General features: G+C 40.7%; 1 protein-coding gene across 1 annotated transcript in view; it reads left to right on the top strand.

Moving 5' to 3' along the window:
* Positions 1–27,665, top strand: part of USP10 (ubiquitin specific peptidase 10) — a 62,789-nt gene that overhangs the window by 18,122 nt on the left and 17,002 nt on the right. The window contains exons 2-4 of the mRNA XM_059667176.1: positions 1,095–1,163; positions 11,183–11,243; positions 16,015–17,049. Of these exons, the coding sequence (XP_059523159.1) occupies positions 1,095–1,163; positions 11,183–11,243; positions 16,015–17,049 (1,165 nt within the window). The remainder of the gene's footprint in view (positions 1–1,094; positions 1,164–11,182; positions 11,244–16,014; positions 17,050–27,665) is intronic.

Raw genomic sequence — 27,665 nt, 5'->3', positions numbered from 1 at the left:
CCCCATAATATCAATGCATTCTTATCAACAGGCTGTGAGAGTTATTTATTCACATTTATTTATTCACATTTACAACAATAATGGGTAATATCCATTCATATAATACTTGATTACTGGTTATTTTTGAATCACATGCTTGTAAATTTCCCTGCAAGTTACTAGACTGTCAGCTTTATTATAGCAGAGGAACCACAACTCTTTTATCATTTTTATTCCTAGTACTGATCATGGTGCATAGCACTTAGTAGGTGTTAGTTTCCAATTAAATGAATGAGTAATCGGTGAGTGATTATCTTTTGTAGAAATCTAGTCACATTTATTCTTGTCAGTAACTTATTTCTTAGAGCTCCAGGGAGAATATGAATTGCCACACACTTGTTAAACCTGCTTCAATGCAGTTTAACCATTTTTTTTCTTTGTGTGTGTGTGTGTGTGTGTTTCTTTTTTCTTCTTTTTAAACCATTTTTTTCACCCCCAGAAAGTCACGTTTAGAATTCTATGCAGTGAGGGTACACAACTAGGTTTGTGTCTGTCAAGTAATATGTTTATCTGTGCATCAGGTGTCAGTGGGTTTTTAAAGATAAAAATTGCATACATATTTTTAAAAATCATTAAGATCATTAGTATTTTCCTTTTTTTGGATTTTCCTATCTTCCCATTTGAACCATATTTTCTGCTTTTCTTTAGTATGTATGGCAGAAAACACTGAAATGGAAGTAGTAACATGAGTCAGCAGAAAGGTAAATGGAACAACTGGAAATGTTTGTGAATCAAAAAATTGTCCTGCAAGCAGGATTCTGCTTATGAGTTTGGTGTACAAAACTGACCTGTTTCAAAATAAGCTTTAACAATTTCAGAGTTTTCTTTGACAGTTTTGTAGAAAAGGCTAAGTAGTATTTTCTTGTTTGTAATTGGAAAATAGGACACCTAGAAATCTTACTTTATAGATCTTTGATTTAATGAAGGAAGGATCTTGGTCATTCTAGCCTGAATACATCATAGAATTGTTTTAATATATGGTGGTTTTTTCTGAAAGTATATAATTTGTATAGTTTATGTGATCAATGACTCTCTCTTTCTCTCTTTTCCTTCAGTATATTTTTGGAGATTTTAGCCCTGATGAATTCAATCAATTCTTTGTGACTCCTCGCTCTTCAGTTGAGGTAAGACAAAACTTTGTTTTATTGAGTATATGTGTAGATGTAGTTAATGGTTATGTTTTAGTTTTGCTTTTTTAATTTATGCTTTTTGATAAGGAATTCCAGGGTACAGAAAAGTGCAGAAACTAATATGAGAAATGCCTGAACCCACCAAACAGAAAAATGGATACACACTTTGAATAATTATAAAGGCAGTGTTTATTAAAATACATTTTAAAAATGTAGCCCTGACTGGTTTGGCTCAGTGGATAGAGCGTAGGCCTGCGGACTCAAGGGTCCCAGGTTCGATTCCAGTCAAGGGCATGTACCTTGGTTGCGGGCACATCCCCAGTGGGGGGTGTGCAGGAGGCAGCCAGTCGATGTTTCTCTCTCATCGATGTTTCTGACTCTCTATCTCTCTCCCTTACTCTCTGTAAAAAATCAGTAAAATATATTAAAAACAACAACAACAACAACAAAACAACTTAGAAAAAAAAATGTAATAGAATCAGGTGTTAAAGTGTGTATCCATTTTTTTTGGGACACCCTGCATTAACATTTAACTATATTTATAAATAGCAAAACATTACAGATACAGTTGAAACTTCCATTATACCCCTCTTTCATCTCATTCCCCCATTCCCAGAAATAACAACTCTGCTGAAATTGGTAAGTATTGTTTTCTGATGTTTTTATCATTTACTACATGTGTATTATCAAAAGATAGTGCATTGTATTGTTTTATATGAAATGTCACATAAATGTCTCATATTATATTCATCATTTTATAGTTTATTTTTAAGCCAATGTTCTTTAGATTTATCTATGCTGATGCATTTTGTTTTTGTTCTTTGATTTTAATTGCTAAATACCATTAATTGAACACATCATAGTTCTTGTTGAGGACTATTTAGGTCTTTAGCTCTTCCCACTGTTACAAAAATGTTGCAATAAGCATATTTGAAATGTCTTCTCATGCTCCTCTGGGTTACTTCAGGATATATTCTAGGAATGACACTGCTGGGTTGTGCAAGTGATAAACATCTTTAGTTTTACTAGGGACTGCTTATCTGCTAAGTGGTTTTTAGGTGTTTTTTTTTTAATCTTCACTTGAGGATTTTTTTCCCCCATTGATTTTCAGAGAGTGGAAGGCAGCAGGGTAGGGTAGAGAGAGAGAGAGAGAGAAACATCAATGTGAGAGAGATACATTGATTGGTTGCTTGTCACATGGGCTCCGACCGAGTCTGGGCATGAACCTGAAACCCAGGTATGTGGCCTTGACCAGGAATTGAACCTGTGACTCTTGGGTGCACGGGCTGACACTAACCACTGAGCATGCTGGCCAGGGCTCTAAGTGGTTTTAACATCAGCAGTGCATGAGATGTTTCTCTATCTCATTTAAAAGCAAAAAAATCTTGCCTAATTCTCAGTATAGGCATACTTAAGATTTGTTAATATATTTTAATTTGATGAATTATAAATAGATTGTCATTGTTTTAATTTACATTTCCCAGATTACAAATAGTTGAGCACTATTTTATTATTTTCATGCCTGTGGTGATACATTTCCACTTCTGTGAATTACACGATCTCTATCTCTTGTCTGTATTTTTTATCAAGTGTTTTTCTTTTTCTTATTGACTTACAGGGTTAATAATCTTGGTTCTGCATGTTACAGGTAGCTCTCTTAGCATGAGGACTTTTACTTATTTTTATTTTTTTTAAAATATATTTTATTGATTTTTTTTACAGAGAGGAAGGGAGAGGGATAGAGAGTTAGAAACATCGATGAGAGAGAAACATCGATCAGCTGCCTCCTGCACACCCCCTACTAGGGATGTGCCCGCAACCAAGGTACATGCCCTTGACCGGAATTGAACCTGGAACCCTTCAGTCCGCAGGCCGACGCTATCCACTGAGCCAAACTGGTTAGGGCAGCATGAGGGCTTTTAAACTTCATATATGATTCACTTTTTTTTTCTGGGTAAAGAGAGTACACTTTTCACTTTAATGTCTAATATATTGACTTTTTTCCTCATGGTTTGTAGACTTTAGGTTTTCAAATAAATACCTTTAAAGAAATTTTTTTCTTAAGTTAAGAAAGACATTTGTTTTCTTCTAAAAGTCTTAAGGTTTTTGTTTTTACTTTAGCATGTAATACAACTTAAATTGAGGCATTGATTTTTGTATGTGTGTGAGGTGGGGAATCTAATAACCCCTCCTCCATGGCAATAGAAGTGGTCTCAGCACCATTACCTAGAACTCAGCCCTTAGGTGTAGTACCACCCTCTCAAGTCACATCTCCATATATGCTAGGTTGATTCTGGGTCCTCTGTTCTGTTGGCCTTTTGCTCTGTCTCAATACCATGTTTTAATTGCTGAACCTTGTCAATCTTCCAGTAGGGTACACACCTTCTTCTTATACTTACAAGTATAAGTTTTAGCTTTCCTTCATTCTTAACTCTTCCTTAGGAATTTATGATCAGCACCTCCAGTTCCATGAAAAATCCTATTGAAATTTCAATTGGAATTGCATTAAAATTGTGGATGAATTTGTAGGAGAATTAACATCTTTATGATAATGTTCCTAAGCATGATTGTGGTATATTTCTCCACTTATTCAGGACTCCTTTTATGTGATCAATGGTTTCTGTTTTAGTTTAATAAAAATTTACCGGGAACATTTTTCCAGATTATTTTTTAAATATAAAAACTGTTGAGCCCTAGCCAGTTTGGCTTAGTGGACAGAGCATTGGTCTGCAGACTGAAGGGTCCTAGGTTTGACTCTGGTCAAGGGCGCATGTACCTTGGTTGCAGGCTCCTCCCTGGCCCAGACCCTGGTTGGGGCTCATGCAGGAGGCAACCAATCGATGTGTTTCTCTCACATCGATGTTTCTCTGTCTTTCCCTCTCTCTTCCAGTCTTTCTAAAAATCAGTGGGAAAATATCCTCGGGTAAGGATTGAAAAACACACACACACACACACACACACACACACAAACACACAACCTATTGAAATTGCATTGAAAAGGAACACCGAGGGAGAAGTAAGTATACACTGTATCAAGTAAAATCTTGGTTAACTTTTAATGAAACCTAACTAGCCTTTTAGATCCCTTAATTTTAGGTCATTAAGTAAATATACACAGTTGTACATTTGTACACGTATTAAATATTTATGTATGGTGTTGCTTTATTTGGTAAAATGGGGCAGGAGAAGCTAGTTCCTTAGAAAATGAGTCAAAAGGTCAGGGTTGGGGTCTAGCTGGACACCTTGCACATGACCTTGGCAAGTTCTTTACTCTTCACCTTGGCTTCTTGGATTCTAAAAAAATTTTAGAGGTATGGCGGTGGGATTAAATGAGAACACATTGAAAGTATTATTTTAAGCTTAGAGATGTAAGAAAGATCTGTTACTTGTTTTCTCTTTCATTTTAGAAAAAAGGAAGAAAATAAAACATCAGGTTTCATTTTAGAAATGCATATAGTTCACTGCCATCTCTATTTCTTGTATTCATTAATGTTAACAGTTATGGTTTTAAGGAACATAAAGATGTGATATAGTGAAAGCTAAATTATATATTTTATTTCCTAAAACTATACAATGTATCTCTGCATTTTAGAATTCTGTAGAATTTAAGGGTTGAAGTTTAGTATTTTCTGGTAAGAAAATAGTTAACTAGGGTAAACATAATCAGACCCTATATTCCCTAAGCATTACTGTTAATTGAGGTTTTCACCTGCCTCATCTCATATACTCTACGAGTGACTCAAGTTTTCAATAATTTCTGTCTTGAATCACAGTAAAATATGCTGGTGCTTGCCAGAGTCTAACAGTGCTCTTTGCAGTTAAAGTTTTAAAAAACAATAAAGCCCAACTTCTGTACTTTATGAAAGTTTTTCTCAGGTTTGTGCATATGTGTTAGGTTTGTGAATGTCTGTTTGCAAGTAAGTGTTGGATTAAAAACTTGGGTTTTCCTGGTAATATGAACGTGGAAAATGTACCATATTTCAAGTCTGAAGAGCTGGATTCCTTTCTCACTCCGCTACTTAAACAGACTCAGTGGCCTTGGGCAATTTCCTCCATCTCATTCTTCCCCCTTTTTAAAAAAAAATAAAACTGGAGAATGCTTATTTACTTCAGAGAAATGTTGGAAAATCATTAATGTATGACGTGATACCTAGTATGTAATAAATGTTAGTGGATATAAGGATGCTGGTGGTAAAGTTATGTCAGACTTTTTTTTTTTTAAAGAATAGTTTATTGATTTTTAGAGAGAGGAAGGGATGGGGGGAGGAGGAGGAAGAAGAGGAGAGGTGGGGGGGAGGCAGGGGAGAACATCAATGTGAGAGCGCAATGTGGACCAGCTGCTTCCTGCAAGCCCCCTACTGGGAATCGAGCCCTCAGCCCAGGCCTGTGCCCTTGAGTGGGAATCGAACCCGGCAACCTCCTGGTGCACAGGATGATGCCCAACCAACTGGCCAGGCTGTCAGACTTTTTATTTGCAAAAGTAATGGCTGTGTCTCATTAAAATGAATTACAGTAAAAAATCATAGTGTGACTGGGCATATGTGGGGGGGGGGGGTCTTCGTTTTTTTGTTTGTTTGTTTCTTTTCAACATGCATTGTGGATGGGGGTAGGGTATAACAAGTGCTGTCTGTCAAAATCAAATGTTGTCCAATAACCTGTAAAAGGGAAATATAGGCTAATTAACATGATTGGGCTGAGTTATTATCCTCAATATATAAATATTAATATTTGGGGGCTTGTATGATAGTAATATAGGACATGGACTGTTTAATGTGGGGATACATGGTTGGGTCAGTGGGTGTGTGAGTAATAATGTTATCTCACTTCTGCATAATCCTTTGTTTGGCCTTTTACTTTGTAGGTAAAATTGCATCTCTCATCTGTACTGTTCCTACCAGGTGGCATAAATTAGAATCCAGCCCTGTTCCTCATATTTTTTTGGCTATTAGGAGCTTTTTTTCTTTTCTTGGGCCAAGAGCTCAACAACCAAAATTTGAGTAATCTATGTATATAAAAGGCTAATATGCTAAGTGTCCCTCCGACCGTCCGACCAGTTGCTATGAAACTCACTGACCACCAGGGGACAGACGCTCAATGCAGGAGCTGCCGTGATGTGCACTGGCCATTTACAAAGAAACGGCACTGTGAACCTGGTGCCCACAAAGCAACACTTGGCTTCCCCCAAGTGGGACACAGGCCCCACCACCACCCTGGAGCGACACCCCACCAAATTGCAGCCTATGCTGCCAACACCCCATGGCACAAAATGCGGCCCACAGCACAGGCCGGAAACAGTTGCTGTGGGTGCCAGGTAATGACGTCACATAGCAACGTCCGGCTTCCTCTCCCTAGTGACTAGCCTCCTTGCAGTTTCTCCAGCCCAGGAACATGGCTTGCTTTATAGCTAGGTGCAAACATTTTACCCTTTAACCCAGCGGTTCTCAACCTGTGGGTCGCGACCCCTTTGGGGGTCGAACGACCCTTTCACAGGGGTTGCCTAAGACCATCCTGCATATCAGATATTTACATTATGATTCATAACAGTAGCAAAATTACAGTTATGAAGTCGAAACGAAAATAATTTTATGGTTGGGGGTCAGAACATGAGGAACTGTATTTAAAGGGCCAGAAGGTTGAGAACCACTGCTTTAACCAAAAGTCTGTGAAGTGTTTTCACCTGCCTCATTTCATTTGCTACTCACAGAAAGTCCTGGAGTATGTAGATAGGAGACTCGGTGGAATCCTATTTTCTTATCATCAGCTGGAAAATGGAGATTTAGAAAGTTTAGAAACTTGACCCTACTGAAAAGAAGTAAGAAATGGTGGAACTTGAAAAATGACTTCAGGTTTTCTCACTGCACAGAATACAGTCAAACACTGCTGCAGTTAAATATTTCACCCTTTATTCTCTCTGTGTGATCTACAATAATGATGTGCTTTGTGTTGATATTTACTGCTGTGTTGCTGACAATTACCTGAAAGAGAAGTTGGGGTGCTTCACTGGTCTGGAAAAAGTTTAGCTAAATCAGATAGCAGGTCTAACTAAGCAAGTTTATCTATAAAGCTCTTGCTGGCACCAGTCGTAAGCATATGTTTCCATCTGTCATTGTCGATTGTGAATTTGGTTGACACTTCTATTTTAGAGAAAGGGTGAATAGCAATATTAAAATATTTCTTCTAATTAATTTCCTTTCAATGTGCACGAATTCGTGCACCAGGCCTCTAATGTGAAATATAAAAACAATTTTATAAAAAATAAAATAAATAAAAATAAAATTTTAATTTAATTCAATTTTAGCAATTTATTAAATTAAATAAATTAATTATTAAATAAAATAAATAAAAATATAAATGTTAAAATATACAAACATTCTTTCTACAAAAGCATCATTCCTCTCAGCTGAGAGTTTTTGTCTCTCTCTTAGTTTGCTTTTTGAAATCTTGCCACTGACAAAATAGGGTGGTCAGTACTGCTGTTTAAAAGAATCAGAAGAAACAGATTCAGCTGAGTGATCTTAAAGCCATACCTTGGAGATATTGCAGGTTCCCTTTCAGTTCACTGCAACAAAGTGAATATTGTAGTAAAAAAGGAGTCACACGAATTTTGGGTTTCCCAGTGCATATAAAAGCTTACAGTAGTATGTTAAATGTGCAGTAGTATTGTCTAAAAAAACAAAGTATATACCTCAATTAAAAATACTTTATTGTTAAAAACCACTTACCATTACCTGAGACTTCAGTGGGTAATAATCATTTTGTTGGTGGAGGGTCTTGCCTCAATGTTGATATGCTTTCTTCACAATATCTGCGAAGAGCATTTGTAAAATGAAGTGCAATAAAATGAGGCATGCCTATATAAAATTTTTAAAGGTAATTTTAAAAATACCTTTTCTAAAGCTGTGTTCTAGTTTAGAAGCCAGGGTTATTTAAAAATAAAAGTACAGTCAGCTTATGAATGACTCTTATAAACCCCAGTCATAATCATGTCATTGGTGTTCAAAATAGGGAGAGAATGCTAATTCTTCTTGAAACTTACCAGACTCTCATCATTAGAGACAACACATAGACCTCAACCAGCTACTGATAACAAGCCCGCGATAGCATTAGGTAGGCTATAGGTCAGCGATGGCGAACCTTTTGAGCTCGGCGTGTCAGCACTTTGAAAAACCCTAACTTAACTCTGGTGCCGTGTCACATATAGAAATTTTTGGATATTTGCAACCATAATAAAACAAAGACTTATATTTTTGATATTTATTTTATATATTTAAATGCCATTTAACAAAGAAAAATCAACCAAAAAAATGAGTTCGCTTGTCACCTCTGACACGCATGTCATAGGTTCGCTATCACTGCTATAGGTGCACAGCACATGCATGTGTGTGGGAGTGGGATGTTAGAATCAGGACAGTTATTTTCAGTGGTTTGGTGTCTTAATATTTCAGAGGAGAGAGTTAGGGTTTGTGAGGGTCTTTTAGACAGCAGAACAAATGGTGACAGAACTAAAAAGATTTTAAAACATTACCTTATCAAAGGTCCCAAGTCCTGTCTTCACAAGACTGTTAGCACTTTTACAGACTAAGGTGATTTGACTGTATCTAATATAACTAGATTTGGTTTTTTACATTGCTCAGTGTACTTTTGTGTGTGAGATTTTATGTTTTTGCTTTGGTTTTTATATTTTGTTTCTTATAAATAGCTGTATAAAGAGGGAACTTTAAGCAAACAATTATTACAGTTTATTCTGCTGTGTATTTTTTAAAAATATATTTTTATTTCAGAGAGGAAAGGAGAGGGAGAGAGAGATAGAAACATCCATGATGAGAGAGAATCATTGATTGGCTACCTCCTGCACGCCCCCTACTGGAGATTGAGCCCAGAACCTGGGCATGTGCCCTTGACCGGAATTGAACTCGGGACCCTTCAGTCCACAGGCCAATGCTCTATCCACTGAGCCAAACTGGCCAGGGCTATTCTGCTGTGTATTTATTATATCCAATTACCAAAGACTGAAGGACTTCTTATGAGTGGAGGAGGTTTTGTTGAAATTAAAGGTCCATGTGCCTCTAAGAGCAGCGGTTCTCAACCTGTGGGTCGAGACCCCAAAGGGGGGGTCGAACCACCCTTTCACAGGGGTCGCCTAAGACCATCGGAAAACACATATATAATTACATATTGTTTTTGTGATTAATTACTATGCTTTAATTATGTTCAATTTGTAACAATGAAAATACATCCTGCATATCAGATATTTACATTATGATTCATAACAGTAGCAAAATTACAGTTATGAAGTAGCAACGAAAATAATTTTATGGTTGGGGGTCACCACAACATGAGGAACTGTATTAAAGGGTGGTGGCATTAGGAAGGTTGAGAACCACTTGCTTTAGAGTAAAAAAAGAAACACACATACTTCTTCTGGGCCGGAACTCATTCCAGCATTCAGTAATTCCCATAATTACACTCTTAAGCAGATTAGTATATCAAAGTAAGTGTTTTAAACACACTAACAGAAAATGGCAGTATTGCCCTGGAGTCTGCTGGGTGATAATTTTTCAAATTCTGCTTCTACCACTTAACTAGATTTTGAAATACAGGGACATTAAAAAACACACACACACACAACTTCTAGTGACTTAAAATTGTATCGATTTCTATCACCAGGGGGCACCCCAGTGTTGTTGATAGAAAAAGGGAAGGCATTCTGTGTCTGGGATTCTGCTAAACTTCTGTGGCTGCAGAGGAACATGACTCCGATTTGTGGCTTCTTCAAATGCACCTTTCTGCTCCTTATGTTCGCGCCAGCGGTAAATGCTAGAGCACTTGTTTTGAGTGTTTGAATGGTGTGTGGAATGAATGGTCTTTGCACTTCAGGTGCAAAGCCGGTGTAGCACATCTCTGGGTACAGAATGCTTTCTCCTTTTGTGTCAGTGTGAAGATTACTGGGGTGCCCCCGCATGGTGGAAATATGTGCAGCTCCTAAATCCTGAAAGCCGTCATTTGCTTTTGAATAACTCCACATTTTCTCAGCTTCTTATTTGTCATTAATTCTCTGGGGGAGAGAACTTATTCTTAGAGCGATAAGCTTTTATCTCTGATTATTGACTTGACTTCCTAAGAGTTAGTTGGAGAAATCGGTTGAGGAAGCCACTTAAGCAGTAGTTCTCAGCAGTAGTGGGCACGTGGATCACCTGAGCGCCTCTGAGTGTTTGCAGGCTCCGGGACCCCACGCAGGCGGGGCCATTGTATGGCCAGTGCTGCAGCAAGCAGAGCTGGAGAAGCATTGTGTTATTTGTTATTTTGTTCTGCCTTCAGGTAATAATTATTTTTCTACTTCCCTTCCCATCTAACTTTCTTATCTCAAACATACGCATTTGAAACATTTTCAGCTCTTAGATATTATGGAATAGCTGGGAAGAACAATTTGATGTATTTATAATACCTTTCTGTAGACACTTGCCATTTTGCTTGATCTTTTCCAAACAAGGAATGTGATTTCTAGCTATTAATTTGGTCATTTAAAGCATTGTATTAAAAAGGAAGCCACAGTTCCCAGGCTGTTCTTTCCCAGGGGGCTTTCTCTATCCCCTACCCACAGGCCTGGCTGTGCTGACATGCAGTGATAGTGAACAAAAGTGCTGACGGTCACTAAGTCATCTTTACCAGTGGACAGAGATAGGTGGCTGCGGTGTTTATGGGCAGTCATCAGCATCCTGTGAAACAAAGGATATCGCATAAGCATTTTATTGAAACTGATTTACTTGTCAATTGTAGTTTTGTTTTTTTTTGCCTCATTTTTGGATCTATTTAATAACATATTTTAAAGTATTCCTATGATATTTTTTTCTTAAATGAAGATAATTTACTTTTACTGTCTTTCCATGTGTATTTGGTAAAAATGTCATGAAAAGTTACAGGGATAAAAAGTTTTAATTAAGTGCTTTAATGAAGTAGCATGTGTTGGGTTTTAACATTTTGTTGAATTAAAATTTTTCTGATTCCCCATGCAGCTTCCTCCATACAATGGATCAGTTCTGTGTGGCACACAGGCTGCAGATGAACTACCTGATGGTAAGCTTGTTCTTTATTTCCCTGATGTGGATTCTGGCCATACGTGCTGGGCGGGCAGGTCACCTGGAAACAGTGTTATCCTCTTCATGCTTTTTTTAAAAGTATATTTTTATTGATTTCAGAGAGGAAAGGAGAGGGAGGGAGAGAGAGATAGAAACATCAATGATGAGAGAGAATCATTGACTGGTTGCCTTCTGCATGCTGTCGACTGAGGATCGAGCCCACAACCCAGGCATGTGCCCTTGACCGGAATGGAACCCGGGACCTTTCAGTCCCCAGGCCAACACTCTATGTATGCACTGAGCCAAACCAGCCAGAGCTGTTCATGCTTTTTGAATAAACATTCCCTTATAGCTTGATGTTTTGGCTGTAAACTGTAGTAGATTTAATCACTGAACCACTTTGACTAGTGTATTTAAGTTTATTCTATGCTTCATAGTGTCAGACATTCAAGGTTTAGTTAAGGAAGTAGTAGTTCAGTTCTTGTTTTCCATTAGCAATTCATCATAGCCAATGCTTTTTGTCAGAGTTCTTTCAATCTGGGTGCAGAGGCTGCTGGGCCCTGAGCTGGCAAATCTCTGAGCATGTGCTCTTGGCATGGCTCAGTGGCAGTTTGAATCTGTTCCTGCAGTTTTACATTTATGACCCTGTTTGTCCCGAATGTTCTTGGGAATTCAGGTAACCCCTTTACCTTCTGACTTGTTACTTGTTTTTGATGTCTGTCATAGACAATGAGCTTCTTCCTGAAGATGGTGCTTGCTGAGATGCAGCGATTTTGTATTAAATGCCTGGTGTTCAAATAACAGCAGGGCCCGTATTGCAGGCTACCACCACACAGTTCAAATTTGCCAGGGGTGGGCAAACTTTTTGACTCGAGGGCCACAATGGATTCTTAAACTGGACCGGAGGGCCGGAACAAAAGCATGGATGGAGTGTTTGTGTGAACTAATATAAATTCAAAGTAAATATCATTACATAAAAGGGTACGGTCTTTTTTTTCAATAGTTTTATTCATTTCAAATGGGCCGGATCCGGCCCGCGGGCCGTAGTTTGCCCACGGCTGGTCTAGACCATTTTTCAGTTTGGTTCACGTCAAAGGCCCTAGCTGGCTTTGGAGAAGCTGAACGCTAGACCTTTTCTTTGGTTCCCTGTTTTGTTAACGTGGTCAGACCTATGAAAGGGGTTTTAATTATAATTTAGGTTTAAATGTAAACATTGAAAAGGCTACTAAACTCTTTATAGTAAAACCAGAAAGTGGTTATATCTAAAATTATCAGCAATTTTATAAGAAACAACTAGGGGCCCGGTGCACGAAATTCGTGCACTGGGTGGGGGGGGGGTCCCTCAGCCCAGTCTGCCCCCTCTCACATACTGGGAGCCCTCAGGTGTTGACCCCCATCACCCTCCAATCGCAGGATCGGCCCCTTGCCAGACAGAGGCGTCAGGCCTGGGCAGGGGACCCTCATTTCCCCCCATCACTGGTTCTGCCCCCAGCCCCCTCTGATTGCTGGCTCTGCCCCTTGCCCAGGCCTGATGCCTCGGCCAGAGGCGTAGACCCCCATCACCCTCCGATCGCCTGATCGGCCCCTTGCCCAGGCCTGACGCCTCCGCCAGAGGTGTCAGGCTTGGACAGGGGACCCCCCATCTCCCCCCGATCACTGGCTCTGGCCCCCGCCCAGGCCTGAGGCCTCTGGCCCAGGAATCATGCCTGGGCAGGGGACCCCCATCTCCCTCTGATCGCTGGCTCCACCCCCCACCCAAGCCTGATGCCTCTGACCCAGGCTTCAGGCCTGGGCAAGGGGACCATCATATCCCCCCAATCCCCGGCTCTGCCCCCCACCCAGGCCTAATGCCTTGGCCAGAGGAGTTGACCCTCATCACCCTCCGATCACCAATCACCGGATCGGCCCCTTGACCAGGCCTGAGGCCTCTGGCAGAGGTGTCAGGCCTGGGCAGGGGACCCCCAGCTCCCCGCGGTTGCAGGCTCCGCCCCTGCCCAGGCCTAATGCCTCTGGCTGAGGCATCAGGCCCGGGCAGCGGGGACCCGCAGCTGCAGCGGCCCCGCGATCGTGGGCTTCGCTTTAGGCCCAGGCAAGGGACCCCTAGCTCCTGGGACTGCCAGCTTCGACCGTGCCCAGCTCCCATCGCTGGCTCCACCCCTACTTCCTGCTATCACTGGCCAGGGTGGAAAAGGCACCTGATTCTCTGATCACGGCTGGGGGGCAGGGCAAAGGCGGCCCCAGGGCCACCTTTGCCCTGCCCCCCAGCTCTTAGCTCCCCCCTGGGTTTCCGATCACTGTCAGTGGCAGGGGGCTTCTTCCTGCTTTCCCTTTCGCCTCCCTGCATTGTGCCTACATATGCAAATTAGCCGCCATCTTGTTGGCAGTTAACTGCCAATCTTAGTTGGCAGTTAACTGCCAATCTTAGTTGGCAGTTAATTTGCATATAGCCCTGATTAGCCAATGAAAAGGGTATCGTCGTACGCCAATTACCTTTTTTCTCTTTTATTAGATAGGATGATACAGGAAACCTTAAGGGAAAGAGCAGTTCTAATGATGGCTTAGGTTGAGAATAAAATAAATGAAGCTAGAGGGACCCAAAGGCCCTGGCCCTGCTGCCCAGCCTCTGCAGCAGTGTTTTTATCTGAGTCAGTTGGATTTCTCTGTGTCTATGTACTTTGCACATAGTGAGCATGCTGCCGATGTTTACTCGGTGCTTTAAATGGTTTCATTCTTTTCTTTTATATATATATATATATATATATATATATATATATATATATATATATATATTTATTTATTTATTTATTTTTTTATTTTATTGATTTTTTACAGAGAGGAAGGGAGAGGGATAGAGAGTTAGAAACATCGATGAGAGAGAAACATTGACCAGCTGCCTCCTACACACTCCCCACTGGGATGTGCCTGCAACCAAGGTACATGCCCTTGACTGGAACCGAACCTGGGACCCTTGAGTCTGCAGGCCAACGCTCTATCCACTGAGCCAAACCGGTTAGGGCTGTTTGATTATTTTCCTTTCGTATTAAACCTCTCTCTCTAGTTCAGTTAGTGCCCCCACCATCTTCGCAGTGGCATAGGCTGGAGATCGGAGGCTTCACTGCGAGTGCTGCAGTGAGCAGACTTGGAGAAACGCCATGTGAGGATTGATTGTTTTCTTTGAGCTGGGTTTCCTTCTCCCAGCAAACTCACAGCGTGTCTGACCTGAGCATCGAGTTCCCATGTGCCCATTATATTGACAGGGTTGTTCAAAGAATTAGTTTGCAGGGCTTCTACTAGTCTTTCAGTTTGACAGGGCTTTGTGCTAACCTCTCTGCCTTGCAGTGCAGTGTACATGTGTGTCTATGCCGAGAATTCCTGGGTAAGAAAAGGAACTGTTGCCCTGGTCAGGGGGCTCGGTTGGAGCATCGTCCTGTATACCCAAAGGTTGTGGCTGTGGGCTTGGTTCCCAGTCAGGGCACATACCTAGGTTGTGGGTTCCATCCCCAGCCAGAGCATGTACAGTGGGCAACTGATCAGTGTGTTTCTCTCTCTCTCTCTCTCTCTCTCTCTCTCTCTCTCTCTCGCTCTCTCTCTCTCTTTCTCTCTCTCTCTTTATATGTAAACTTACTGTTAGTGTAATTATTGTCAGCAGTCATTTTTCAGGAACTTTTTGTTGTTGTGCAGCCTCCCCACCCCCCCCCCCCCAGCCCCCCATCCAACCCCAAGGAAGGGGTGTTTTGTTAAAACAAGTGAAGAATTAGCAGACTAGGCCCTGCCCCACACTAACTTGCACACAACTGGCTTCTCTCTGGGAGTGTTTTTAAGCCTTCTATAAAAAGACTTCCAATATATTTAGTACTCTGTAATGGAACATAATTCTTTTGGTATATATTATAATTTTTTTTTCCTTGAAATACATGCCTTGAAAAAAGTTGGCCTCTTATGCTAGACTTGGAGAAATCTTCAGTTATACACTAAAAATGAATTATAAGGCATGTGCTCTTTTCTTAACTGCAAAATTTATTTATAACTTTATTTTATCAGTTATAAGCTTATATTGATGCTTGGTGTCTGTTAAAAGACACAATTGATTCTAAACCTAATTTCAGAGATAAGAACTATGAAAAAAACGCACATCTTAGAATGGATGGAATATCTAGGATGTCAGCTGGGAAGAAGTATTGGAAGGCTCCAAAGAGATTTTTAAAAGTTCATGGCAAGGGGGAAGGGTATCGATGTGAAAGGGAAACATTGATCAGTTGCCTTCCCTGGGGATTCAACCTGCAACTCAGGTCTGTTCCCTGAACGGGAATCGAGCTGACGACCTTTTGGTTCACAGGATGATGCTGAACCAACTGAGCAACTCTGGCTGGGCGTGATTTTCTTTTAATTGTCTAAAAAGCTTATACCTTACTCTCGGCATAATGAAAGCTAGTCGAGTCACTTTTCATTGAGGGGTGTTTTTAGACAGGCAAAATCTTACTTGCTTTATATTATAATTTTAATTTCTACCTTTTGGAAGTCTCCATTAGCTACCCTGAGAGTAGAAGATAAATTCAAGCTGTTTTTCATATCCCTAAATTAAATATAATCTTATAGTTATTACTTTAGCAAATTATTTATTCAGCAGAGAAATAAAATGTCAACTTTGTTCATTAGAAGACTTTAGTGTTTCAGTTTTTAAAGAGAAAATAATTATTGATATTTTTATAGTTTGTATAGCTGTATTCTTAACTAATGGGATGTTTACTGACTGTTTTCTTTCTAAATAGGACAAGAATATCAGAGAATTGAGTTTGGTGTTAATGAAGTAATTGAATCCAATGACACTTTGCAGAGAACTCCCAACTACAGTATTTCAAGCACATTGAACCCTCAGGCCCCTGAATTTATTCTTAGTTGCACAACTTCCAAAAAGACCCCTGATGACATAGATAAAGAAGCCAACTACAGCTCCATTGACTGCCAGTACCCAGGCTCTGCCCTTGATCTGGATGGCAGTTCCAACGCAGAAGCGGAAGTTTTGGAAAACGATGGCACCTCGGGTGGTCTTGGACAAAGGGAGCGTAAAAAGAAGAAAAAACGTCCACCTGGATATTATAGTTACTTGAAAGATGGCAGCGAGGGTAATATTTCCCCCATGGTCAATGGCCATGCCAGTCTAACAATCCTGAACCACATATGCACAGAGGATGTAGAGTTGATGGGCGATATGCCCTTGCTGGGAACACCCAGGACTTGTAGCAGCCCTCAGGACTCCACAGACTTCGTCAGTGGCGCTGTGCCTGGAGGTTCTTTCCCTAGAGCCTTGGACAGCAATGCTAGGACTGCAGGGCCACCTGAGGGCTGCCAGGGGCCTAACTTTGAACAGTCCTGCCTTCCTGCAGAGGCTGACAGGGACAGCCTGTTGAGGACAGCTGTGGCTCACCCTTATGTTGGGACTGATACTACTGAAAACCTTGGCGTTACTAACGGACAAATACTTGAATCCTTGGGTGAGGGCTCAGCTGCCAATGGGATGGAGTTGCACACTGTCGAAAGCACGGACTCGGACCCAGCTAAGGCCGAGAGCACTTCCCCTCCCGCCGAGGCCCTGGCCTCTGTGGCGGGCACCACTCCTGTCAGTCAGCCTAAGTCGTGGGCCAGTCTTTTCCATGATTCTAAGTCCTCTTCCTCCTCGCCTGTGGCTTCTGTGGAAACTAAGTATTCCCTTCCTGCCACATCTCCCCTGGTCTCTGAAAAGCAGGCTGAAATCAAGGAAGGGCTTGTTCCAGTTTCAGAGGATCCTGTAGCCATAAAGATTGCAGGTATCGTTCAAAAGATACAGGTCGAAAGTGAAGAGGGGAGCAGATCTTATCGCCTGTTGAGGGAGAAGTTTGAGACAGTCTGGGCTTATAAACTGTGGTGATAGATTGTTACACAGAGCAATAGTAGATTACCTGTTTGTTAATAGGAGTTTTTGAAGAATGTCTGTGCCTTACATGTTATCTAAAAGCAAAATAATATATAAACAAAACGAGAGGGGGTTGTCATAGCTTTGTTATTTGAAAAAATCTCTGTTACCAGTCCTTTTCTATTGATAAATGACATTTCCATTTCTTGCCCTTTGATCAAGTACTTCTGCTCCATTGTGACTTGTCCTATCTGTTACACCTATTGTACACCTTTGGTATAATTCCTGATTTGGACTCACTGTGCATTGTTTCTATATTTCTTAAGATATAAGAAAGCATTTGGGGTTTTTCTTTTTAATGCCTGTTTTGGATTGAGTAAATGGATTTTACTTAGTTTTAACACATGGAAGTTAGCACTTGACACACAAAAAAAACCTAACAGTTTGACTCAAAGTTAAGGTTTTATTCTGAAGTGCTAAGGCTCAAAAGTAGAACCAATTCACAATAAAAATGTAAAGCAGCATAATTTGAAACTTTTTAAGTTAAAGTAGGAAGTCGTAAATACAGAGGAGCATGTATGTTTATATGTATCTAGGAAGCCAGAGCTATTTCATCAGGTTTCATCAGACCATGTTTAGTAGCCTAGTCTAATGAGTTCTTACCCTATTAGCCCAGTTAAAATAAGCTGTCTTATTGAGGCTTCCTGTGATATCTTCTGATTTAACATTTTGGAGCACCTGACAGCATTACCAGGAATGAGGAGGAATGCAATAGCAAGCTCTAAAATGTATACCCTTTTATGAAAGGTCACAATTCCATCAAATATAAAACATCCTTTTTTTAAAAAAAATATATTTTATTGATTTTTTACAGAGGAAGGGAGAGGAATAGAGAGTTAGAAACATCGATGAGAGAGAAACAACAATTCAGCTGCCTCCTGCACACTTCCTACTGGGGATGTGCCCGCAACCAAGGTACATGCCCTTGACCGGAATCGAACCTGGGACCCTTGAATCCACAGGCCGACGTTCTATCCACTGAGCCAAACTGGCCAGGGCCTAAAACATCCTTTTGATGGCAGTAAGATGACAGCAAGCAATACTTTTTTTTTTTAAGTGAGCATTTTATTCCTTATACAAAATACATTATTTTGAATACTCTTGATGTCTGCAGTTCTCTTAAAAAGAGGAGATAATTGATAGGCCAGTCATCATTTTGAACTTTATACCTATTTTTGAAAGCCAGGTGATTTCTCTTTTTATTATAACTTTTAGAACGTATTCCTTGCAAGGAAATGCTGTTAACAGGATAAGGCAGTATAAGTTTGTATAGATTAAGTTAAAAGCTTATTTTAACCTATAATGATAAATGCATGGTGGGATGCTTTTAAAAATGTGCATTCTAAGTTGAAAGTCTTGAAGTCATTGTAGTTATACTTTTGTTCCTAAAAATTACTTCACAAAGGAAAACCTCTCATTCCTGGGGAATTTTCTCAATCTTTAGTTACAATAAGAAAGAAAAGCTTCATTTCAAATGTTTTAAAACATTATAGTCATGTAACTTTAAATGTGGTTTGATACATAGTTTGCTTTGTTCTACGTGTGTTAAAGTCTACTTAACCTGCTAAATCTAATGTTAACCTGCTTTGTAAAATACTATGAATGTAGGAGCTCTTAGTTACTTGTATTAGGGGAGAGCATTGCTACAATCCAAATAATTATTTTTGAATTAATGTGGTGTGTCTCCCCCCCACCCCCCATTTATTTTTTTAATCCTATTTTGATTAGGCCAGTTACAAAGATGAGTTAATTATCTGAGCAAAAGTTTAGTTCCTTTTAAAATGCTTTGTTCTTTTGAGCCTGTTTATTGAGCCTTAGAAATAGAGAACGTGGTTTGCTGACAGTTCTCAGTATTACTTTCTGTAAGATAGTGCAGTGGTAGTAGTCACATTAAATAACACTGGAATAATATAGAGCTTAGGTAAAATGGTATTGTTTGGAATATTTTTCCCTTTGTTATAGTCTCCTACTTACAGATTTACTTTATAAAAGTGATAAAAAATGCATCCAATTTGCTATGTTAGATTCACTATCACAAATTGTCCTTAAATGGGCACTTAAGTGTAGGCCCACTTATTTTAAGCAGCATTTGACTGAAATTCTAGCTCCATTAAAATATCTGTTGATTTTGGTTATCATAGCATTTGCTCTACATTAGCATCTAGCTGGTTCTACTGAGAGAGTAATTTTTATGTTTATCATTATACTTACTAGCTTTTGGGAAAGAGGGAGAAGAGAACAGTTCAGACATTGTCAACTGTTTTTTGAATTCTTAGGATAGTATCAATATCCACAGCCAATTTTTTTTTAATCTCAGGTTCATTTATTTTGGATGTTCACATTTCTGGATCATCAGCCCTGTCATTAAGTCTCTGTTCAACTAACTTTTGTATAATCACAAGTGAGATGACAAGTGAACTGTAAAGAATACAGATCATATATAACCAGCTCTTGATTATTCGTAAACTGTTTAACCATTACATTAATGGGTTCTGCTTCAACTTCTTGGTGGCAGGGCCATCTTCACAGTGTAGATTATTTGTGAACATTTTGTTCCATTGGCTGTTTCTTAAACATAAACTCTATTTAACTCTATTAAACATAAACTCTGAAGGGAAGAACACTTCAACTGAAACACCAGTAATGGAGAGAGCAAGAAAATTATCCCAGGTTGAATCTATTCAGGAAAATGAATTTGTGTCCATATTTAATTGAAATGTAAACAAAAATTTAGCCTTTTATTGATCTTTGTTTTGGTGGTTTGTAAATCATATTTATATTCACCTCCTCCCCCTTGGGAAATGATTTCTCAAATAGTTTGCATTTTCTCTTCAAATTCTCCAAAGTAGCGATAATGTAGCATGCCCTAAGCCAGCGGTCGGCAAACTCATTAGTCAACAGAGCCAAATATCAACAGTACAACGATTGAAATTTCTTTTGAGAGCCAAATTTTTTAAACTTAAACTATATAGGTAGGTACATTGTTATTAACTTAATTAGGGTACTCCTAAGGCTTAGGAAGAGCCACCCTCAAGGGGCCAAAGAGCCGCATGTGGCTCCAGAGCCACGGTTTGCTGACCACTGCCCTAAGCTAAAAAGAGGTACAGCACCTGTTAGCAGGAATCCACCCTTGTGAGTTGAGAGTTCAATCCATGTCTGATTCGATATGTATATGTCCTCACTGATGTTTATGCTGTGTCTTTGTTTTATAGAACAAAACTGAGAGCCCCTCCACTAAATAAAAACATAAGCCGATCTGTAATCAGTGGTACATTTGGGTTGCGTTGCTGTCCTCCACATGATGAGATAACCAAGATAGCACATGTTCTTCCATAGTGATGTAATGAGGAAAAGAGGAACTCTTGGATAATGTTCTGGACGATTAGGAAGATGACAGAAAAATAAGTCAGCATATCAGAATGTCAATTATGGGACCAGTTATTGAGTGAAAGACTCAATGAAAGTTCTGCACTTTGCGTTTTCATGGATTATAAATGGTAGTATGACTTCTAAATCCTGATTTTAGGAAAACAAAATTTGATGTGTAAAATGTGTATAGGAATAATCATAGCTTATATTGACTTAAAATTTTACAGTGCTAGAATTGCCACTGAGTTTATAAATAATTTCATTTAAATGGTATGTTGCAACATGCAAGCTCCTATATATGTCTTGTAAAATACAAGAAACGGTATTAATCACTCATTTTTTCTGTATGCCAGATTTCACCAAGTTGAACTTTAATCCAGCCATTTAGTGTTTGAGCTATTACAAAAGTGAAGACATCAGTTTCAATTTCTCATCTCTGTGATACGGAGTCCTTCTGGCATTTGTTCCATTCTAGTATCATTGTTTTGGGGAGGCCCACTCACTGCTGGGGGGAAGGTGGGCTGGAGAAGCCATTTAGGAAAGGTACTCTCTGAATGGGTCTGAGTAGTAAATTATACCAACAGTGATGATTGAAAAGAAGGGAAAAGTTTGGCATTACAATAAACTTGTGATTATTTGCCCTAAAAAGAAGGGTAAATAGCTTACTAAGAGTGCTGACTTGGGACCACATGTCAGATTTAAAGTTTTAGCTTCAGGAAATAACTTTGCCTTCTCTCCTTTATGACTGTCCTTTCTGGATTTGATTTTTTAAAAATATATTTTATTGATTTTTTACAGAGAAAGAGAGAGGGATAGAGAGTTAGAAACATCGATGAGAGAGAAACATCGATCAGCTGCCTCCTGCACACCCCCTACTAGGGATGTGCCCACAACCAAGGTACATGCCCTTGACTGGAACCGAACCTGGGACCCTTCAGTCCGCAGGCTGACTCTCTAGCCACTGAGCCAAACCAGTCAGGGCATGGATTTGATTCTTTTTACTTTTATAATTATAGTGCTTATTGGACTTTAGGCTAGGAATGAAATAGTGAAGGAAATGGTGATAATGTTAGAAAAGGAACTTAAATAGAGCTATGAGTTATGAAAAAATTAAAAGCAGCATTTATACTGGCTTGTCTGCAAGTCACGAATAATTGACTTTTGAATTATAGAAATAGGATTCATTCATTTTAACAGGATTCAATAATAGTGACGGGTGATGACAGGAATTAGAATGGTCTTGCATCTGTGCTATTTTACTAGGAGGGAGAAGAGGAGAAGTGCACCAACAAACTTCATCAGAAGTTAGTGTCTGTCTCAGTTTGGGGTTATTGAAATTATTTGGGGCAAATTGTGATAGAATGTACAATATGTTACCAAAATGAACCTTTAAATTATTTGGATATTTGGTCTTAAGAGAAAATCCTAGTCAGTAAGAAAATTGTAATTTTTTACAATATTGCAATCTTTTTGAAATGGAACTTTATTAAATATGTTGGCAGAACTTAATTTTAAGGAATTTAAGCTAACATTTCTTCTTGGAGTACTGACAATTGTACTCTAAAACTTTTCCATAAATTAATATTAGTGCAGCGGTTCTCAACCTGTGGGTCACGACCATCGGAAAACACATACAGCATATCAGATATTTACATTACGATTCATAACAGTAGCAAAATTACAGTTATGAAGTAGCAATGAAAATAATTTTATGGTGGGGGTCACCATAACATGAGGAACTGTATTCAAGGGTCGCGGCATTAGGAAGGTTGAGAACCTATTAGTGCTTTATCCTATATAATAAAACCCCAATATGCAAATCAACTGAACAGCAAAATGACCGGTCACTATGACGTGCACTAGCTCAATGCAGGAGCTGCCCCCTGGTGGTCAGTGCACTCCCACGGGTGTGGGGGTGCTGGGGCCTCAGCTAGAAGCCAGGCTCACGGCTGGTGTGGTGGTGGGAGCCTCTCCTGCCTCTGCAGCAACGCTAAGGACCCCTCAGGGATGTCTGCCTGCTGACTTAGGCCTGCTCCCCGCAAAGGTCCTGGACTGCAAGAGGGTGCAGGCCAGGCTGAGGGAACCCCCCCTTTCCGCCCCACCCCCACCCCCCAGTACGCGGATGTCATGCACTGGGCCTCTAGTTTTCTAATAAGGATTATGTAGTGTCTGTAATGAGCTGACAACCCTGCTAGAAGTTTTCTGTACTTGTGTTACATTATCACACAGTAGCTTCCCCCATGTCTGATCATGGTACCGTCTGTTACAGGTGAGGAAGGAGTGGAGTCATCTGCTCCAGAGTGTAAAATGAATGAAGTGGCAGAGCCAGGGTGTGAACCCCAGTGTCTGGTTTATCTTCCTGGACCCTTGCCCTTGCCTTTGCCTGCTTTTCCCCAGGGGTGCTCCTGGGGGCTTTCTGAACTATGTGATAGAATGACCTTTAAAGTTTACTGGATCATTTCTGTCCAGTTGGAATGCAGCCATTTACCATAACCAATAACTTCAGTCTCCAGATGGTTAATTCGTCCCATGCTACTGTCTAATACAGGGGTGGAGAACGTCCACCCCACGGGTCATATAAGGCCCGTGAAATCTGGCTTGGCCCTGCCAAGGCATTAGGGGTGAGTTAATTAAAAGTTTGACCAAATATAGCAGGCTAATTTTTAAATTTGGTATGGCCCATGAATGATGTGATAAGTATCCAAGTGACCCTTGGCAGGAAAAAGTTTCCCCATTCCTGGTCTGATATGTACTTACAGTATGCCATTCACTATCTAGGTCAGTGAGTAACAATTGGCCTTGCCTTGAGAGTTGTCTACGGAATAAGATAGGAAAGGAACAGATGTCAGCTCTTATTAGCAGAAAGAGAAGGAATCATTTGCAAAAGGTGAGGAGGAGACTTGATGTAGCCAATAGGGATGACACTTTCAGGTTAGTGACAGGCCATGAAGTCCTGTTACCCAGGATGGGGAAGACGCAGCTGAGTACTTAGCAGTGTGAAGTGTTGTCTATAAAGAGCTGCCTATTTAGGGAAGGAGCTACACCCCCCCTGATACAAGGTAGCCACTGATAGTGTCTGTTGCTAGGGAGATACAGTGTGTAACTTAGATGCCTTCAGGGAAGACTGTTTCCATTTGTTAGCCAATCTTACTTTGAGAGTGGTGTTTAGGATCTTTGGAAGATAGTATTAACAGAATGGTTATGCATTTTAGCTTATGGAAGACTTGACACAGTAGAGAAAATTTTTCTAGAATAACAGCTTAATCATTAAGGAAACTCTAGATTGTTCAGTGTTTCTATTTCCTAAGTCTGTAAAGACTTGTTAATCTACATTAATGAATATTGTACCAGAAGGCTTAAAGAATGCTAAAGACTTAAGAATAAACTAGTTTTGTACATTTACTAATGAATCCTGTGGTTCTACATTGTTTCAGAGTTTTTGCCTTTTTAATTTTATAGATATATAATAGAGGCCCCGTGCACAGATTCATGCACTGTTGGGGTCCCTTGGCCTGGGATGAGCCCTCTCACAATCGGGGACCCCTCGGGGGATGTCGGAGATCCGGTTTCGGTCCGATCCCCACAGGCCAAGCTGAGTGATCCCACTGGTGCACGAATCTGTGCACCGGGCCTCTAGTATGCATATAAGATTTTTGGTTAATCTCTTTCCGCCCTCCCCCCTGCCTCCCTTTCCTCTGAGATTCATCAGTCTGTTTCATGTTTCCATGCCTGTGCGTTGAGCTTCTGCCCCCTGGTGGTCAGTGTACATCATAATGAACAGTAGAACTGTCGCTTAGGCATATATATATATATATGTATATATTTTTATTTTTTTAATATATTTTATTGATTTTTTACAGAGAGGAAGGGAGAGGGATAGAGAGTTAGAAACATCGATGAGAGAGAAACATTGATCAGCTGCCTCCTGCACACTCCCTACTGGGGATGTGCCTGCAACCAAGGTACATGCCCTTGACTCGAACCTGGGACCTTTGAGTCCACAGGCTGACGCTCTATCCACTGAGCCACACCGGTTAGGGCTATATATATTTATATAGACTAGAGGCCCGTGCACTGGTGGGGTCCCTTGGCCTGGCCTGTATGGATTGGGCTGAAACCCGCTCTCCGACATCCCCCAAGAGGCCCTGGATTGTGAGAGGGTGCAGACAGGCCGGGCCGGGCCAAAGGACCCAACTGGTGCACAATTAGGGCTGGGGAGGGATGGCGGGAGGGTTCCAGGGAGTGCCCGGCCCATCTTGCCCAGTCCCATTCGGCCGGACCCCAGCAGCAAGCTAACCTACTGGTTGGAGCATCTGTCCCCTGGTGGTCAGTGCGCGTCATAGCGAGATTGGTCGAACGGTCGCTTAGGCTTTTATATATATAGATGTCTACTTGGAATGTTCTGTCACTTGCAGTTATTGAAGAAACCACTAGGTGATGCTAAGAGACTTGAATTTCATATTGTGGAAGGTCGACAGTGAAATGGCTTTTTTACCTGCTTGCTCCTTAAAATACACAAACCCAAAGTAATGGGCAGAAGTTGGCATCAGTTAAGGGGAGGGTTGATTAGAAACTAAAGATTTCTATCCAACCAATACATGCTGTTTCCTAGCTGAACGTTGGAAAGAAGTCAGCTAGTAGTCAATTTTAAGTTGGATCTGTTCCCTTAATTCCATAGGGTTTGAATGTCTCATTCTCCAGGGGTGCAGATTATACTGGGTGTGTGGCTTAGTTAAGAACATAAGAGGAGATGGCTTTTCAGTGGAGCTGAGAGCAGTTCTTAATGTTTCTGTACCTGCTTCCTTTTTCAGAGTGGAGTTAGCCTTGTCATAAATGATTTTTTTGTTTAACAAGATGTGAATTTAGAGTACTTTTGATTATAAATATATTGGTTATTTTGTGTTTTGAGTCTATTATAACAGTTGACATGGAAGGGAAGTTTTAGATCTTTCATACCTGTCCCTGGCCATTTTCTTTCCATTTTCCCCCAGTGTGTCTGTATTGAATAGGAATTAATGTCATCAAGCCCCTTCTCCACCTCCCTCTTGGACCTTCACCCCAAACCCTCACCCTAGAAGACTTCGCCTCCTATGCCCTTGAGACCCTGAAACCTGCTTCTGCCCCGTCTACTAGTTCAAATTCCCTGTCCTTCTGGATCACTGTTAAGGGTTCTCCTGGCCTGTCGCGTAGACATGGTGCTGCTTCTCTTGCTGCATGTGTTGTCAGAGTGCTCACTTCCAGCCCAAGCTGCAGGGGCCTGTGTGTGTGTTAAGTATAGAGATGTACTTGCTGGTCTGTGATTGTAAGTGTACTATTTACTGGTGTCATCTGAATACCTCTTCTCAGCACCTCTAAAAAGTAAACTCATTATCTCATCACAGCACAGAACAAAAAGTCATCCACTCATCCTGTTGTATTTCTTCTGTGGGTAGAAGGCTCTATTATCCCAGCTGGGGACGTGCTTCTGGTATCAGCTGCCATTTGTTGCCCTTAGCGCTGGCTGCCTCAGGGTTTATCCCTTCCTTGGGTTGGGCTGAGCATCTCCTCCACTGACCCCTTTCAGCTTCGCCTGCCCTGTGATGTCCCTTCCTCCCTGGCTGCGAGCTCTCCTGCAGCAGGGCCGCGCTCAGCCATTTCCACCTCTCCATCTCCGTGCCTCCAGCAGTTGGTGCCCAGACAGGGCTCTGCCAAGGGCAGCGTGTCGTTTAACAGAGGTCCCGGGTTAGGCAGTTGATTTTGAGTCTTACAGTTCTGTAAAAACTTAATTGGTTCTAGATATAAAAATACCATGACAGAGATTTATAGGTGTCATGCTGGATGTTCATTTGGGATTGATGCTTATTTGAAAATGCAGGGGTTTTTGTAGTGTTTATATTAAGTAATTTCCATTCTAGGCACACATTGGAAATTATGACTGTTGTGATAATATGGCTCTAAGACAAGATGTAAAAATCTGTTGTAAGTAGATCTTAACCTGTGGAGAAAAGTTAGTATCTGAAACCTTAGAGCAGGGGTCCTCATACTTTTTAAACGGGGGGCCAGTTCACTGTCCCTCAGACCGTTGGAGGGCCGGACTATAGTTAAAAAAAAAAAAACTATGAACAAATTCCTATGCACACTGCACATATCTTATTTTGAAGTAAAAAAACAAAACGGGAACAAATACAATATTTGTATTTGCATGTGGCCTGCAGGCCGTAGTTTGAGGACCCCTGCCTTAGAGTCAAAAGATTTTAAAGTGGAACCCGTTGTCTCCTGAGAAGAAAGAGCCCAGCCTCTGGAGTCAAGTAGACCCCAGGTTCACGTGTCAGTTCAGTTATGTGACCTACACCAATTACCTGACCCCTCAGCCTCAGTTTTCTCATCTGTAAAATGGGAGTGATACTGCTGTTTGCTTGATAGGGTTAAGATGATTATGAATAATACAGATAAAACAGCACAGTGTCTGCCGCATAACGGCTACTGTCTGTGCTGGGTGTTATCACATGGAGGCCCCTGGTTCAATTCTGTAAATGATCCATTACTCATAGAAGGCACAGTACTGTTCCCTGTAGTAAGAGAGGTGAGAAGAGTTTTGCAAGCTTAGTCTAGATTCCATTGGGTTCTCTTGAGCTTGTAATGGTTTCCTTTTTATAAAAGGGAAAATTATTCCCTGTGCTTCCTCAATTAGAGGAAAGAGGGCATTTACTCTCACAGGAGGGATGGAGGGAGTGTGTTGACGTTAGAATTTTGCAAATTAGTTCCTTCATTTAATGCTTAAGTCTGGACCAGCCAGTCCAACTGTGTTTTAGAAAAGGCTTCTTTTGTTTGAGCAGTGCCTTGGAGGGATGCTGCCATTAAATGTATGGTCACCTGTGCTTTCTTTCCGGGTGCACAACGTAAAAGTAAAGGGAGGCTGTGTGGTCTGGCCATACACAGACTATGCATTTCAGGTGCTGGATGTGTTACCTTGCTCCTGTGTGATCACAGGCAACTACTTAACCTTTCAGGGCCTCAATTTCCTTATTGGTGAAAGGGGATAGTGATGGTACTCCTGGATTAATAAGGATTAAGCACAGCCAGTTAACATGTAAATTGTAAAGCACTTGCTAAGTGTAGACA

This window comes from Myotis daubentonii, chromosome 15 (assembly GCF_963259705.1).
Source record: "Myotis daubentonii chromosome 15, mMyoDau2.1, whole genome shotgun sequence".
Lineage (NCBI taxonomy): Eukaryota > Metazoa > Chordata > Mammalia > Chiroptera > Vespertilionidae > Myotis > Myotis daubentonii.
This window is presented reverse-complemented; position numbering and strand designations above follow the sequence as displayed.